At 40.1% G+C, this 17,481-nt stretch overlaps 1 protein-coding gene across 1 annotated transcript in view; it reads left to right on the top strand.

Annotated features, from left to right (window-relative positions):
- Nucleotides 1-16,189, top strand: part of LOC125241579 (serine/threonine-protein kinase OSR1-like) — a 35,385-nt gene extending 19,196 nt beyond the window's left edge. Inside the window, exons 4-14 of the mRNA XM_048150127.1 lie at nt 383-572; nt 952-1,076; nt 1,158-1,251; nt 2,795-2,939; nt 5,411-5,576; nt 6,073-6,220; nt 9,743-9,945; nt 11,902-12,087; nt 14,528-14,613; nt 15,109-15,310; nt 16,115-16,189. Of these exons, the coding sequence (XP_048006084.1) occupies nt 383-572; nt 952-1,076; nt 1,158-1,251; nt 2,795-2,939; nt 5,411-5,576; nt 6,073-6,220; nt 9,743-9,945; nt 11,902-12,087; nt 14,528-14,613; nt 15,109-15,310; nt 16,115-16,189 (1,620 nt within the window). The remainder of the gene's footprint in view (nt 1-382; nt 573-951; nt 1,077-1,157; nt 1,252-2,794; nt 2,940-5,410; nt 5,577-6,072; nt 6,221-9,742; nt 9,946-11,901; nt 12,088-14,527; nt 14,614-15,108; nt 15,311-16,114) is intronic.
- Nucleotides 16,190-17,481: the final 1,292 nt, after the last annotated feature.

The following is a 17,481-nucleotide window of genomic DNA, read 5'->3' as shown; positions in this document are numbered from 1 at the left end:
GCATTTTTAATTTGTAAATACTTGTGGTATAATTGCCAACACACTTGTCCCATTTAAACACGTACTTCTAAAAGAGACTTGCGATAGAAAAATTGCAGGTAGTCTAAACAGATCAACGATTTGATGCAACAAAAGTTGCCACAAGTTATTGCTAATTTAAACAGTCCTGCAAAATCTTCCAGCAAGAATTTGTCTGTCAGCTTGCAGATGTAACTTGTGCTACAAAAATTGCATGTATTGTAAACAAAAACGCAAGTTATTGCTCAACTTATTGCAGCAAGAACTTGCTCGTCTAAACCTGGCTATACATTAAAATGTAAATAAATATTTTTAATATTTTTTGCTGATTCATGATTAATAATAAATAAGCACTCAATTTCAGAAATCATTTGGATCGTGTGATCAGCACAATTCGTCGCTGTCACGCACACTGTCATCGTATGCGCGAGTTGCACGGCGCCTTTCCTCAACGAAATTTGGCACATTATTCAATCGCAAAATGGCGGCTAGTGCAAATAGCTCAAGTTTGTGGCCGAATAGTCAGGCTGACTATGAATTGCGAGACGTTATTGGTAAGCATTTTTCTAATAACCTGAACAGTAATGTTTATTTAAGATCTTTCAATTACCATATTGTTTCATAAATTCACAATTCTGTGTTGTCGGCAAGTGATATCTCGAGCTGTCAAATGATCTAGTCCCATATGATTCAGAAACTTTTTTTGCTATTGTTATATTAAATTTCAAGTACTACTTAATGTTCTTGTTTTAATTAATCTATGAAATAAATATAGGAAAACATAGTTCAGCTGATATTTTTGTAATTCCCAATATCCTGATATTCTTAACCTAATTTATTCGTGTCAAATTGCAGTTGCTAGATGACAGATGTTTTATTATGCAGCTATTAAATTCATAAACTGAAGATAAATAATAGTGTTGTTAATTTAAGGTGTCGGTGCGACCGCCGTTGTGTATGGGGCCTTTTGCATACCACGTCAAGAAAAATGTGCCATCAAGAGAATCAATTTGGAGAAATGGAATACGTCAATGGATGAACTCCTTAAAGAAATACAGGTCTCCATACAAACCTTAATGTTTTACACTGTGTCGAGAATAAATTATGAACCTATTGAATAACTCTTGGTATTGTTTTAGGCTATGTCAAGCTGTAACCACGAAAATGTAGTGACCTACTATACTAGTTTCGTTGTGAACGACGAATTGTGGCTTGTGCTGAGACTGCTTGAAGGTACGTGGAATTATTTAGATACTCAAATTCCTAAAAGAAATTTTAAACCTAAAACGAATAACACAAAATAAATTATTCATAGACATAATACATAACATATAAGGTCAGTTGGGGTAAGTGAATCTATGGGGAAAGAGAATCTATATGCTATAAACTAAAAACTATGCGATGCAGTCAAGTGGCTACTGTGTCAGTAAAGCAGTATACATAGACTAATTCCAATTATCTAACACAGATGAGGGTAGATCACATATGTGACTGTTGAGGGTGCAACAAAAAAATTCGTTGGCTTCTTGTTTGAACTCGAGCTGGCAGGAGGTTTTTCGTGCGGCGATAAAATAATAAATATAAGTGCTCAGAGACTGATTTTCAAGGTAGTGCAATATAACAGTTTTTACTTTATCCGCATAACCACATTTCTTAAAATTTTCGTCAATTTGTTACTGTTATGATGGCTTAAAAAAACGTCATCTGTAAGATACCGAGTGGGGAAAGAGAAACTGGTAACACCGGGAAAGTGAATCATATGTCTCTCTTTCCCGGTATCAGGAGTTACAAACATTTATAGTCTCGTTCTTGTAAGAAGTTGAAGAATAGTAATTTATTTATTTAGTTTATTTTTCACTAGTAAGCCTTTACCAGTTGGTGTGGTTAAAAATATTTCTTTTTGTTTTATATGTTGTTGTCCAAAAAATTTAATATCGATTTCTGCTTTTCCAGAATAATCTTTCAGTGCACATTAGTGCGCAATTTTTCACACTAGTGCGAGAAATTGTACTTTATGTTTGTCGAAACATTAATAAAGGTCTATGTGTATTCTTTACCTACTGAAAACGTCGTACAATACACATGCGTAGAGGAAAAACGTAACCTGTGTCAATTTAAAACATCCCCTTCGGTTGTGTTGCAATTAATGAACTTGAAACTACCTACTACTTTTTAACTCCATTCGTTTCGTACATCCTCTTTCCCACACTTGTATCTATAATTAAAAAAAAGAAACTATTGAACTATTTCGAACCAACTGTTTTACACGTCTGACTACATCCCATATGTTTCTCTTGCCCCGTTTTCGGTAATGTCACTCTAATTCCAAAATTAAACCTTATACTAATATGTTAAATATTATTTTGGATTAACTGAACTAAACTTAAAATATTTAAGCGTGAACTATTTCATAATACGTCAAATTAGCACGTAAAATGGAACCAGTTTCACTTACCCCAAAAACCGGGAAAGAGAAACTGTTCTGCGCGGTGCTACTTAGTTGATGATTTGAGCCTTATGCAGTGCATGCAGTTTATTAAAAAAAATGTACAGATAAGCTGAGTATTACGGCAATATTATCCAATTATCATCAAAATGAATGAACGTCTTAGAAGCGAATTACATGATTTTATATTTTATTTTAAATAAAGTATGTTTCTCTTACCCCAACTGACCTTACGCGTAATTCGCTTTACGCGATTTTCCCTAGAACTCATCTCTTGCGTAAAGCGGGGTATTACTGTACACATATAATAATAATAATAAATGCCTGTAGGAGGAAGTCTCTTGGATGTAATAAAGCACAAGATGAAGGTGACAAACTGCAAACATGGTGTTTTCGATGAGGCAACTATTGCAACAGTACTCAAGGAAGTATTGAAAGGATTGGAGTACTTCCATAGCAATGGACAGATTCACAGGTAATTTTACATTATACATATTAAAGGACATCAGTACAACTGGCGGCGCATAAGATTAGTGATGAGTGAAATGTGGAGGGGAGAGCTGCGCATGGGGATGCATATCTTTCACCCCCTGTAATCCCCTGAGAGACCTGTTTTTGACTTCAGTGCTAAAGTTATGTGCTGCCACTTGTACATGTGATAAATAAAGAAAAGATATAATATACAACTACTTATATGTATACATAGAAAACATCCATGGCTCAGTCATGTTTTGTGTAATTATTTTGTACTAGTTGATAGGGACACTTGATTGCTGGGCCAATGGTCCTGGGTTCTTCAACTTGTGTAAGAATATCCTACAAAAAGACCAGGCAGTTGTGACAACCATGAATTTTCACACAAAAACAAAAGACTGTTGCAATCTATCTAAAGAAGTGATTAGTGCATTATCTTCATTCCTGACAAGTTTATTACTACAACCAATGTTTTGGTAAATATGATAATAAGAGTAGTTATTATGGCATACTATGCTCTTTAATACTTCACAAAATACTAATGGAATAGCCATAATAATGACTGGATCCCCTTCTTATAATTATTTCCCTTGATGTAAGCTGATCTTTGTTTTAAGTAGCTTAATAATCTGGCTTTGCTATTGCAGTTCAATGTTATTCTAGATGACAAATAATATTTGGCCTGAAGATGTGAAAATTGTGTACTTCATTTGAAAAGCATGGCGAATAGTTGTTTCTGTGCTCATTTTATGTTTACTTTATATTTTATCAAAAATTATACCTACTCGGAAACCAATACCCCGTGTGGTGACGGGTTAAGAATTTCACCACCCTCTTTCTTCCTGTGGGTGTTGTAGAAGTCGACTGTAGGATATGGGTTAAATTGTGGCGTAGGCTGGCAACCTGTCACTGCAATGTCACAATTTGGATTTCTTTCACCCCCTTTTTACCAAGAGTGGCACTGAAACTTAGTAGTTCATGTGCTCTGCCTCCTCCTTTATGGGATACAGGCGTGATTATATGTATGTAATACATTAGTAACTTCAAAGATGAACACGAAGTTTGCTTTATATTATTCATAATAGTATGATGGTCAATGTTTCCAAACATTCTGTTGGCTCAGCATCTCTAGTATTTCTTTCGACCTTTGATCATAGATTGAGGTTAAACTTGGTAAACATAATTATAAAAATATAGAAAGCTAAGCGAAGGCATTTGTATAACAACTTATTACAAATTTCACATCATCACCAGCTCAGCTGCTTACGCGAATTTATTTATAATACTGTATGTCCCGCTATTATAAATGCTGAGTATTCATGTCAGCATTGATTTTTGCTGAGTTTTACATTGTAGTCTAAGTAGGTTCGTTTGTTGTTAAAAATAGCAACACGTAAATGATATAGCTATCCAGTAACAAATACTATTACAAATTGAAACAACAGTGGTTGACCTGTTTTAAAGTGCATTTTTACATGTTTATAGTTGTTTAAAGTTCTTAAAGACTAAGCATATGATGTTTAAACAATATGAATATCAAGACAGATTTAAATCAAGGGCATAGAGAATTTTAAAAATAAGAAAAACCCAATTTCGGCAATGCAGATAAAACTAACTTGTTCTAATCCTTAAGCTTCTCACACAAACTTATAGACTCAGTAAAAAATATGAATTGTGATGACAAAGTAAATTTATGTTGTAATTGACAACATTTCATATTTTCGATTACTACTTTTTATTGTTTGGTTCGAAGGAACTGAATATTTAAAGATACACGTATTTTTTTATTTTTCTCAAAAACTGCTATTTTAATGCGAAATTCCCTTTTTATTACTACTTCGAACAGAAAGAGCGTAAGTTACAAACGTCAAGACACAGCTTCGTGACGTCACATGTGTTGTTTCATACACCTAAGAAAACGACAAAATCATTCCTAAAAAAAAGTTTTAACAGTCAGCTTAAACAGTCCGAGATGTCTGACTGTCAAGTGGCACTGTCAACAAATATTGAATAACTACGAGCTATGGAATGTAGAAGTATAAGGAGAGAAATCTGTCAAAGTAGAACAGTCGAAAATGACGTGTCATACCCTTATGTACCTGCAATTGCAGAGCCACCTGGTTTTATGTCTGCACTTCTGAAACTTAAAGCTTTCGCTCCTTACCTCTAATCTCCATACTACGAGCGGTGATAGGTGTCACAGTACTCACAGTCAAACTCAAGTGACATCCCAACCGGAAGATTTTTTTGGTTATAGTGGCAGCTCTGAATAGTCTGAATTGACTATGTGACGTCACTTCCCCTTTAAACTATTTTTCAGAATTTTTAAGGAAAAAAAATATTAAAAAATATATTTTTGTGATCTACAGGCGTATATCTCGAAATGGTTTTCGATTTAAGGATATTGAAAATTTTGAAACGTTGTCAATTTATAATTAGTATTAGTAATGAAATATTAACCTGAATTTGCAGGGATATAAAAGCTGGTAACATTTTACTAGGAGAGGATGGGACAGTGCAAATAGCAGACTTCGGTGTTTCAGCATGGTTGGCCACTGACAGAGACCTCTCGAGACAGCCGGTGAGGCACACTTTTGTGGGAACCCCATGCTGGATGGCCCCTGAAGTTATGGAACAAGTGAGTAAAAGGCAAAAAGTTACATTTGCAGATGTAGAAATTTTTGAAATGGCACTTCTAATGTATAGGGCAGGAAATTCAGGTCTTGATATTATGATATACTCTGGTATAGCAACGTTGTCAGTACAAAAGGTAGCATATTAATTAATGTAGTGTCAAAAGATGACTTCTCTTAGAGTATTTAGATATCGCGCCTTTTCTACTGACAAATTGGGTGTGTTTCAGTATACCTTTACAATAGATGGGCTAGTTCAGGATAGAATCGACCAACCACATATTTTTTCACATAGCCATATATGCGGTTGGTCAATTCTATCAGTCTAATGTTAAAGAAAGTGCTGAAAACCATGGCGCCTAGACTATCTAAAAATGTATTTATACAATTATATCCCTTTCCCTTATTACAAAAGTAGGTATAACATTTTGAAAATGGTCCATCTTAGGCTGCAGTACCTTATTTATGAATATGTATGTGTAATTAAGTGAATTATTTTAGGATCATGGATATGATTTCAAGGCTGACATTTGGTCATTCGGCATAACGGCCATAGAGATGGCGACCGGCACTGCTCCGTACCACAAGTATCCTCCAATGAAAGTTCTAATGCTTACTCTACAGAATGATCCCCCTAACATTGACACAGGTATGTTGGTTTTAAGATCTTTTTAAGCACAAACGTTTTTTATTAGGTGAATTAGGATTTGGAGGAGGTCTATGCCCTAATAAGGGTTCTTACAGCAGAACCATAAAAAAGTATTTAGAAAATATCTGTAATACTATATTGTCTTGCAAGAAATAAATTTCGCATTGGACAGTCAGCGTCAAACACACTGTGATGTGAGGGCCAAAGCGCCAAATATACCGGAACAGATCTTTATTAGTATGCTAACAAAGGTGTGTTACGATATATTTGGCGCTTTAGCCGTCACGATATATTTGACGATATTAAACACATTTGAACGAGATATCGAAAGTTATTAAGTGCATTGTTTGGTTGATTTCTTATCTAACCCTAGAAGTGCATTTCACGTGAGAACATCATTGTAAACATTAATACCTGATAGAAACAAACTTCTTTTGAATCATATCGGCATTGTTGTCACAGGCTTATCTTTTCTGCCTTTGCTAGTAAATAATATATTTTCATTGTTGTCCATATCGTAAGATCGAAATGGGAAAGGTCTGACCTATATTCTTGAAAATAAGCAAACGCGCGTTCGATGCGAGTACAGTCGCGACGGCAATTGGTTAAATAATTGACGTCAATGCTGTCAATGAGGTATCGTCCGGCAAAATCAATAGAGCCGTCTTGCCCTGGTGATTAACACAAAGTGGAACGGCTAATTGTTTGTGGCTGTTTGAAACCCCCGCAATGAAAAATTACTCATCTTTACCTACGTTTCTGTGCTTTAATATTCAATAGTCCGCGCCCGACTATCGATTGTTCCTATCTTCCTATATTGCAATACCATGTTACTGTGGTGAAGTAAGTAGACACATAAGAGTACCAGGAGAGTTGTATTTGAAACAAATATTAAATTTGCTTACACTTGACTCATCTGAACTGGTCCTCGTATGATAGGTATTCTATTCACGCACGTGCGAGTATCACATCAATCAGGGCCAATATAGAATAGATTTATTCTTTCTCTCTGTGAATTTGTTAGCAATTAAAGTTTTGATCCAAAACAAAAAACATAAAATTTTCAAATAAGTAGTTACACCTATTCATTAGTAATTTATATTTGTAAAAACCGGCCAAGAGCGTGTCGGGCCACGCTCAGTGTAGGGTTCCGTAGTTTTCCGTATTTTTCTCAAAAACTACGAACCCTATCAAGTTCAAAACAATTTTTCTAGAAAGTCTTTATAAAGTTCTACCTTTTTGATTTTTTTCATATTTTTTAAACATGTGGTTCAAAAGTTAGAGGGGGGGGGGACACACTTTTTTTTCCTTTAGGACCGATTATTTCCGAAAATATGAATATTATCAAAAAACGATTTTAGTAAACCCTTATTCATTTTTAAATACCTATCCAACAATATATCACACGTTAGGAATGCAATGAAAAAAAAAATCACTCCTCACTTTACCCTAATAAAACATTTTCTTCCACTTTTTATTTTTGCACTTTGTCGGCGTGATTGATATACATATTGGTACCAAATTTCAGTTTTCTAGTGCTAACGGTCACTAAGATTATCCGCGGACGGACGGGAGGACGGACGGACAGACAGACATGGCGAAACTATAAGGGTTCCTAGTTGACTACGGAACCCTAAAAATGGGTACAATCAGTAATCCCGCAGTGCATAGATACATGATGGCTACTAAATAGCGCATAGACACGAATACGATTCTTGCATTCAAATGTTTACACACATTGTACGGTCATCAAAGGCGAGGCGAGTTTTCTCGCGCATATTCGTACGTATAGTTTACAATACGATACATTGATTTACTAGGGCTACTACTATAATACTATGTTTGATACGATAAACTCGCACCATGTACAGTCAACCAATTAGAAACCTAGGTCACTGTAGAACTATGTCATAATTACGTTATAAATCAGATTGTAAGAAATCTCTTACTGCTTGTCATATTGACATGGTTGTAGAGTGGCCTAGGATTCGAATTGGTTGACTGCAAATGGGCAATAAGAGTATGTGAGGAAGCTACTGAATTATAGCACGTAACAAAGAAATGGTTATCGATATAATGAACGCCTTGGGCACTATCTTGGATTGTAAGTTACGTAGCAGAACAATAAATTATAAGGGGTTGTTGCATAACCCGCGAGAACTTCGTTCATTGACCTGAACACGCATATTATTATCTCTGTAATTCATAATTATACAGATATCGCACTTGAGAATCTTTATGGCTATGAAGCCACTGCAATATTTAGTAGCAGGTAGCTAGGGCATTAAGGGGCAATAGACTCATACTCGGGACCACCAAAAGACCTGCTGCGCCTAACACCCGACGCAATAGTGTGGCTGAGCTCACTGAATAGTGACTTTTAGTTTAAATTTTAATTGTAATTTAATTTGTATTCTCTGACATTCATATAACTGCTTTTTTTTGTGTATAGTATGAATTTTTTGAAACCACCGTTTCTAAACAAAGGCATTGTTCCTGTTGAGCAAGAGCTTCTGTTTTACGCCGCGCTAAGACAACAAGAAGCAACTGTATCCTGATAATTGTAAGGTTCAAATCTGTGCAGCATCAAATTTGAGATAGATTGTTTTGGAAATGTGAAGCGATAGACCACACCGGTATAGTTGCAAGTACACAGCGCTTCTAATACTTTGATACTTGGTGGTGGTGGTGTAAGTAATGAAACACGTATATCACTGTTATTTTTTATTAATGATTTGGTTAACAATCAACAATTGTATATAGCAATATATAAATAATTAATTACATAAATATTAGGTACAAGTCTTGATACATAAAATAACATAAATAACTAAACAAACCGTAATTTAAATTATTAGGAATGTTTGTCTAACAATTAGGAATATAAAAAAATCAATAAACATATTTAAATTGTAATAACTACTGTAAAAAACAAATAAAATAAATACTTTAGTTACAATAAATCTAAATTTCAAAGTATAAATAATACAGTACGAAAAAAATGTGTATGTCTATAGACTTGTACCTAATATTTATGTAATTTATTATTTATATATTGCTATATACAATTGTTGATTGTTAAAAAAATCATTAATAAAAAATAACAGTGATATACCTACGTGTTTCATTACTTACACCACCACCACCAAGTATCAAAGTATTAGAAGCGCTGTGTACTTGCAACTATACCGGTGTGGTCTATCGCTTCACATTTCCAAAACAATCTATCTCAAATTTGCTGCTGCACAGATTTGAACCATACAATTATCAGGATACAGTTGCTTCTTGTTGTCTTAGCGCGGCGTAAAACAGAAGCTCTTGCTCAACACAAAAGGAAAAATGCCTTTGTTTAGAAACGTTCGTTTCAAAAAATTCATACTATATGCCATACTATTAAATAAAGGGGCAAGAATTACGATCGAGTTTGATGATATCTTATACTCATCTCTTGTCTTGATAGAGAAAATAATCCGCGTGTGATTGAATCAATTTGTGTAAAAAAATATTTTGAATCTTTTTTAGGTGCAGATGAAAAGGAACAGTACAAGGCCTATGGGAAAACATTCAGAAAAATGATTGTGGATTGTTTACAAAAAGATCCTTCCAAACGGCCCACCGCCACGGAACTGCTTAAACACCCCTTCTTCAAGAAGGCCAAGGATAGGAAGTACCTGACCCAGACTCTAGTCGCGATTGGTCCTAGTATGGAAACAAGAGTTCATAAAGTAAGTAATCCCATTATATCCCTCTCAATCGTATAGTCCCTCAGTTTCCAGAAAACAGGAGTTGACAAAGAAGTTGAAACGTGGTTTAAAGAACTGACCCGAAACACAATAACTGTACTATGGTATCACTTACTGGACGTAGGAATTACCCACCGGTGATCAGAAAAGTACAACAATCTGGCATCCATACTGCCTTTTCACCCCACAGCTCTAATTACACGCCGTCGTATAAATAATAAAACAAGACATTATTAGATTATAAATATTTATTTTGTGCCTTTTGTTAAACTTTTCTTATCTGATTACTGATTAGAGAATGAGTCGTATGAAATATGTGCATTTTTACTAAAGAATACATATAATAACATGCCCTTTGGCCTCTGTTGCCATTTCAGATTTGCACTTCCTCATTTCGACTCTGTACAACTTAGGCTTAAGACGTTTAGGCACTGGTTCTACCGCGAGCTAGTAAACTACTCTCGCCCAGCGGTGAGCTATCAATATCGCCGCGTCTCTTTTATTTGCACGGGAGTGCTTATCTTTTGTTCGTTTTTATAACCGATAGCTCATAGCTTACTATCTCGCAGTGGGACCACTGCCTTAATCCTTACATAAAATCAAAATCATATTAGGCTAGTTTCCCACTAGTCAAATCAGCTTCGTTTTAAGAACTGTCAAAACGATTTACTAATATGGAATCACTATGAAATACTGAGGAGTGACGTCACGGTCAATTCATTTACTTTATATCTTTCTCTTTGACTTATTAAATAGAAATTATGTTCAGACATAACTACTGTCCAACATATTTCTTCTAATTTTGTGGTGCTTTATTTCGTGCACTGCATAAAATATTTTATTTTAAGTGTAGGAAACTAGCCTATTATTACATATTTTTACCTCAATATTAAATTCAATAAAATGACTTATGGAAATATTGGTGAATTTTCGGTAACCACTGGAAACTGGACCCTATCCCTATACATTGAACGTTTGGAGATATTTTTCAAGGTAAACAATATCAAAGAAGAAATGTGGTTGCCGATGCTTATCGCTAATAATAAATAAATAAATACGTACGGGAATTACGGAAACTCGCTTCGCATTTTCGGCTTGCGTAGTGACGCTATCTGGCGCCGGTTATACGCCGAAGAAGTGCTAAATTTTGCAAGCGCCGTCAATATTGCACGAAGAGCAGCCTCCGGCGTTAGAAAATTTGAAAGGCAAAAGCGAAGAAACTAACCGTACAGTGCCCTTACCGTCTAACGAGAGCAAAGTCGAAGAGCTCTGGCTCAAAAATCTTATTTGTGGCAACTGCTACCAGGGGGACATTTGAGGAGGGTGTGTCCCAGCCGGTTGGCGTGGTACAACGCCAAGTCGCGCGCGGAGCGGACTAACAATTATGATGTGCATAGTAGTGTGGGAGGGAATGTTAACTTGTATGATATCAAATACAGTAATGAAATCTGCATGTGTTTTATTTGAAAAATAAGTTTTATCACCCAAAAAAAATACATTAGTATTTATTGTTATTTTTTATACTTTAAATACATAGACAAGTACTTTAAGGATTTGCTGTTAAAACCAGGATCACTGTAATAATATGGCTTTCTGACCATTTTCCGTGATTGAAAATATGTCTCAATCCTCGGTCATCCTCAATCTCAGAGCATATAATACTAGAGAGCGAACAAGCCGTCGGTGGGAAAATCGCAATTGTTAGCTCATTGAACATATAGTTGTCGTTGTGTGCGTGCGTGGTGACACAACTCGCTGTTCGTTCGCATGTAGTTAGGCACGGAAATGATGCGCATGTATTGCGCGATAGCCCAATAGAAGCATCCATCTACAAACGTGTGTGGGTTCAAGAACTTGCGACATGCGTATTCAATACAAATAGCCCGGCATGCCCGATTTCCTTCCTTCCTTCCTACATCTGTGGCTTCAACCTTGCAGGCCAGCAAACGGCAGCCGGGGACGTCGGGGCGGTTACACCGCACCGTCACCGGCGAGTGGGTGTGGAGCGAGGAGGAGGACGAGGCGGAGCCTCACGAGTCGGACGACGAGTCGTCGCCCACGCCGGACCGCCGGCCTATGAACCGGCTGCAGCCGGCTGACTCCAGCGGCAGCGACTCTGAGGAGGTGAGAGTTAGTCCGTGTCCTATAGGAGCGGGACCCGCGTGAGTTAGGACGAGTCGTCGCCCACGCCGGACCGCCGGCCTATGAACCGGCTGCAGCCGGCTGACTCCAGCGGCAGCGACTCTGAGGAGGTGAGAGTTAGTCCGTGTCCTATAGGAGCGGGACCCGCGTGAGTTAGGACGAGTCGTCGCCCACGCCGGACCGCCGGCCTATGAACCGGCTGCAGCCGGCTGACTCTAGCGGCAGCGACTCTGAGGAGGTGAGAGTTAGTCCGTGTCCTATAGGAGCGGGACCCGCGTGAGTTAGGACGAGTCGTCGCCCACGCCGGACCGCCGGCCTATGAACCGGCTGCAGCCGGCTGACTCCAGCGGCAGCGACTCTGAGGAGGTGAGAGTTAGTCCGTGTCCTATAGGAGCGGGACCCGCGTGAGTTAGGACGAGTCGTCGCCCACGCCGGACCGCCGGCCTATGAACCGGCTGCAGCCGGCTGACTCCAGCGGCAGCGACTCTGAGGAGGTGAGAGTTAGTCCGTGTCCTATAGGAGCGGGACCCGCGTGAGTTAGGACGAGTCGTCGCCCACGCCGGACCGCCGGCCTATGAACCGGTTGCAGCCGCAGCCGGCTGACTCTAGCGGCAGCGACTCTGAGGAGGTGAGAGTTAGTCCGTGTCCTATAGGAGCGGGACCCGCGTGAGTTAGGACGAGTCGTCGCCCACGCCGGATCCGCGGCTCATGAACCGGCTTCAACCGGCTGACTCTAGCGGCAGCGACTCTGAGGAGGTGAGAGTTAGTCCGTGTCCTATAGGAGCGGGACCCGCGTGAGTTAGGACGAGTCGTCGCCCACGCCGGACCGCCGGCCTATGAACCGGCTGCAGCCGGCTGACTCTAGCGGCAGCGACTCTGAGGAGGTGAGAGTTAGTCCGTGTCCTATAGGAGCGGGACCCGCGTGAGTTAGAACGAGTCGTCGCCCACGCCGGATCCGCGGCTCATGAACCGGCTTCAACCGGCTGACTCTAGCGGCAGCTACTCTGAGGAGGTGAGAGTTAGTCCGTGTCCTATAGGAGCGGGACCCGCGTGAGTTAGGACGAGTCGTCGCCCACGCCGGACCGCCGGCCTATGAACCGGCTGCAGCCGGCTGACTCTAGCGGCAGCGACTCTGAGGAGGTGAGAGTTAGTCCGTGTCCTATAGGAACGGGACCCGCGTGAGTTAGGACGAGTCGTCGCCCACGCCGGACCGCCGGCCTATGAACCGGCTGCAGCCGGCTGACTCTAGCGGCAGCGACTCTGAGGAGGTGAGAGTTAGTCCGTGTCCTATAGGAGCGGGACCCGCGTGAGTTAGGACGAGTCGTCGCCCACGCCGGACCGCCGGCCTATGAACCGGCTGCAGCCGGCTGACTCTAGCGGCAGCGACTCTGAGGAGGTGAGAGTTAGTCCGTGTCCTATAGGAGCGGGACCCGCGTGAGTTAGGACGAGTCGTCGCCCACGCCGGACCGCCGGCCTATGAACCGGCTGCAGCCGGCTGACTCTAGCGGCAGCGACTCTGAGGAGGTGAGAGTTAGTCCGTGTCCTATAGGAGCGGGACCCGCGTGAGTTAGAACGAGTCGTCGCCCACGCCGGATCCGCGGCTCATGAACCGGCTTCAACCGGCTGATTCTAGCGGCAGCGACTCTGAGGAGGTGAGGTTTAGTCTGTGTGCTGTAGGTTACTAGTGACACATCTGAAGGTGGACGAGGCGGCGCCTCACGAGTCGTCGCCCACGCCGGACCGCCGATGAACCGGCTGCAGCCGGCTGACTCTAGCAGCAGCGATTCTGAGGAGGTAAGAGTTATAATCGGGACCCGCGTGAATTAGAACGAGTCGTCGCCCACGCCGGATCCGCGGCCCATTAAGTGACTCTGAGGAGGTGAAGATTAGGGCCAACCACATTTGACAGACACATCATCGTCAAGCAGCAGACGTTTATGGAACTTCCCACGAAATTTAACGAACGTTTTAACGGTGACAGCCGGTTTGATCCAACCGGTCCTCAGTCAGTGTCCTATGGGAACGGGACCCGCGTGAGTCAGGACGAGTCGTCGCTCGCGCCGGATCCGCGGCCCATGAACCGGCTGCAACCGTGTGATTCCAGTGGAGGAGAATAACTGTATTTGACTTTTGACTCCGCCATAATGATCCACGTGACACTTCATTTCTATTTCTATTCAAAAGCGAAACGGAAGAACTTACATATTATGATCAATATTGGTTGCGACAGATATAGATAGAATATTTATGTAGCAACACTCAAATTGACGCCAATTTACCTAAAATACTTCTCATGCCTTTTACAAGTGGCTTTTGGAAATTAAGGCGATTGAAATGTACAGCCCCAGATAGTTATCATTATCTATTAAATAGTTTATTAAAAGCTAATAAGTAGTTATTTATTATATTGTATCACTTGCAGGAGCCAACGACTAAAGCGGCTACCACCGACACGGCCACGACCGCTAGTGAGGAACCACCCACTATCAACCTGGTTTTGAGGCTCAGGTAACTTTAATTTATGTACAGTTAGCAACACTATTCCCTTGGCACTTTCTTTTGTATACAAGCGTATGTTGTACTTCAAAGCATTTTAAATGACAGATGATAATAATATTGATATATGATTATACGACATATCATTCGTCTTGTTTTAAATTTAATATTTTGGCTGTATGCCGAAAACCAATCCAATACGCTTAAACTTGCTTTTAGATATGTCGCATCGTTTTTACCCATGATTCGCGTACTTTTTGTTTGAAATTTGTTTACGAGTTTTGAATCGGTGTTCGCTAGTCACAGGAACTATAAAAAGACAGAGGTTTATCTGACAACAAAATTCAAATTCCACCAATCAATTAAAAAATTTCGATTTAATATGCTTGAATGTTGAGTTTGCCGTCAGAAAGACCTGACGCCTTAGTATATCGCCGCCTTGCGTAAACAACTATTCAGAATACCCTCATTGGACCGCACCACCTATTGTTTATTTGAAACGCGCAGAAATTCCCGTCGCGAGCTGAACGACATCCGGTTCGAGTTCGTGATGGGCAAGGACTCCGCGGAGGGCATCGCGGCCGAGCTGATCGGCGCCGGGCTGGTGGACCCGCGCGACTCTGTGCCCATCTCCACGCACCTGGAGAGCCTGCTGGAGTCGCAGGCGCCGCTGGCACTCGCCGCTCCCAAGACGGTCACATTCCATCTGGTGAGTCTCTATGACAAGGCTATAGGCGAAGACTCGGCGGGCTGTTGATAATAGGCAAAGACTCGGCGGGCTGTTGGACCCTCGCGACTGGAGAGCCTGCCGGACTCGCAAGCGCCGATAGCACCCGCCGCGCCCAAGACGGTCACATTCCATCTGGTAAGTGCCTATCTATTCTTAGTCGGAATAGTAAAGAGAAAATTGTCGGTTATAGCCAAGTATTTGGTCAGAATATAAGTTAGTATCGTTAATTTGTTTATATTGGCCAGAGCGACCCCTATATACATATATTGTAGTAAGTTGTACAGTCCTGTAATAATATGTTACAGTTCGAATGCTGCAAAAATACTTGAAACACACAAGATTGTGTTAGATAATTTCGGCCTTTATTGAACCAGTTCATCGACATTGCATTACAATATAAGAATTCGTAAATCTTTTGCCAAGACCAAATAAAATATTTCAAGCATGTTGGAACTCATTGACGACCGGTCTGGCTCAGTTGGTAGTGAGCCTGCCTGCTGAGCCGCGGTCCTGGGTTCGAATCCTGGTAAGGGCATTTATTTGTGTGATGATCACAGATATTTGTTCCTGAGTCATGGATGTTTTCTATGTATATAAGTATGTATTTATCTATTTAAGTATGTATATCGTCGCTTAGCACCCATAGTACAAGCTTTGCTTAGTTTGGGGCTAAGTTGATCTGTGTAAGGAATATTGTGGACAAATATTTATTTATTTATTTATTTTATCGTGCATTTCACTTGTCAAATCATTATCTGATATATTTTTATCTTTTCTTTTCAGAATTCAGCCGTACCTAATGAACAATTTGACGACAAAACATTAATAGGCTTCGCGCAGATATCAATAGTTGATTAGGATTGAGTGCGAACTCGCACGCGATTTTAATTACATTGCGGGCTGTTAAAGTTACATACAAGTTTGCACAGCCATCAAATACCGCAATGTAATAAAACTCGTATGCGAGTTCTCGTACCGTCTAAATAGGCCCTAACGCTTGTCCGTGCTCGTGCGCGCACGTTTGACTCACCGGAGCCAATTTGCTCGGCAAGATGGCGGTCCTCAGTCAGGTGTTCAAAATAGTTCGTGTGTACCCGGCTATACCCTGGAAAAATGTGGCATCCATATTTAAATTTCAGTTGATACTTTAGATGAAAACTTTGTTATGGTGCTTACCTTTGTGATGAATTAAAAAAATAAATAAATAATGGGGATTGGCACAAATAAGCTAATATTACCAGTGCTCGACACGCTAATGCCCAGTAGATGACACCCTTCTGTCACATTTATTGACAGTGACTTAGGACTTAAAGTTGCTTCTTCTGGGTCACTGTCACGCACTGGGACTTTTACCTTATAAAAGTATTAATATTCGATGGGCACTTTATCTCAAGGTCACGAAGGCTAAATTTGAACATCGAATATGTTTCTATATTCGAATTTAAACCTTGTCACTTTGGTGTTAAGTGCTCCTGTCGAATACTAGTGCAGCGTCGAGCACTAATACTTCTACCTTACTATTTTGTTATCTCCAAAACACGCAAACAGATGAGATTAAAGATTGTTTTCTATACAAGGCCATTTTGTACAAAAATAAATATATTCCACGCTTGCTTTGGTGCCGGTGATCTTGACTGCAAGTGTATTTGTTTAAAAATAATGGTGCTAAGGGTTTGGGGGTCATCAATGCCTCGCGGTCTTTGTATAGTGTAGGGTATAGATTAAATAATTAAAAGTTCCAATCATGTATTATAATTTAGTAAGTATTATTAAATTATTTATATGACAAACACCAATGTCTTGGTATTTAGCCAAAGATAAGAAAATAGTCGCCGAGAAGTTCAAACTTAAATTACAAATCGCCTTACTGGTTGCGCTGGTTGCCTTACATATTTAATGTAGTTGAAACCGTGCACTGGTGAAGTGAAGCAAGCATCGTCGACTTACAGCACCGCAATGGCTTTCGGGTTAGCAGAATTTACATAGCTCTCTCCAAGTAGCCCAAGCATGCCGAAAGCCGTTACCGAATCAAATAACAGTCAGCAGCAGATTACGATTAAAATATCGTATGAATGTTGAGAACCTTTCTTCCGTGCCTACAGATATCCTGACGGTCTAGTCAAGTTGACAATCGCTTTCTCTACGACATC

The sequence above is a fragment of the Leguminivora glycinivorella genome, chromosome Z, assembly GCF_023078275.1.
Source record: "Leguminivora glycinivorella isolate SPB_JAAS2020 chromosome Z, LegGlyc_1.1, whole genome shotgun sequence".
Lineage (NCBI taxonomy): Eukaryota > Metazoa > Arthropoda > Insecta > Lepidoptera > Tortricidae > Leguminivora > Leguminivora glycinivorella.
The sequence above is the reverse complement of the archived record's forward strand: the minus strand, read 5'-3'. Positions and strand labels throughout refer to the sequence as shown.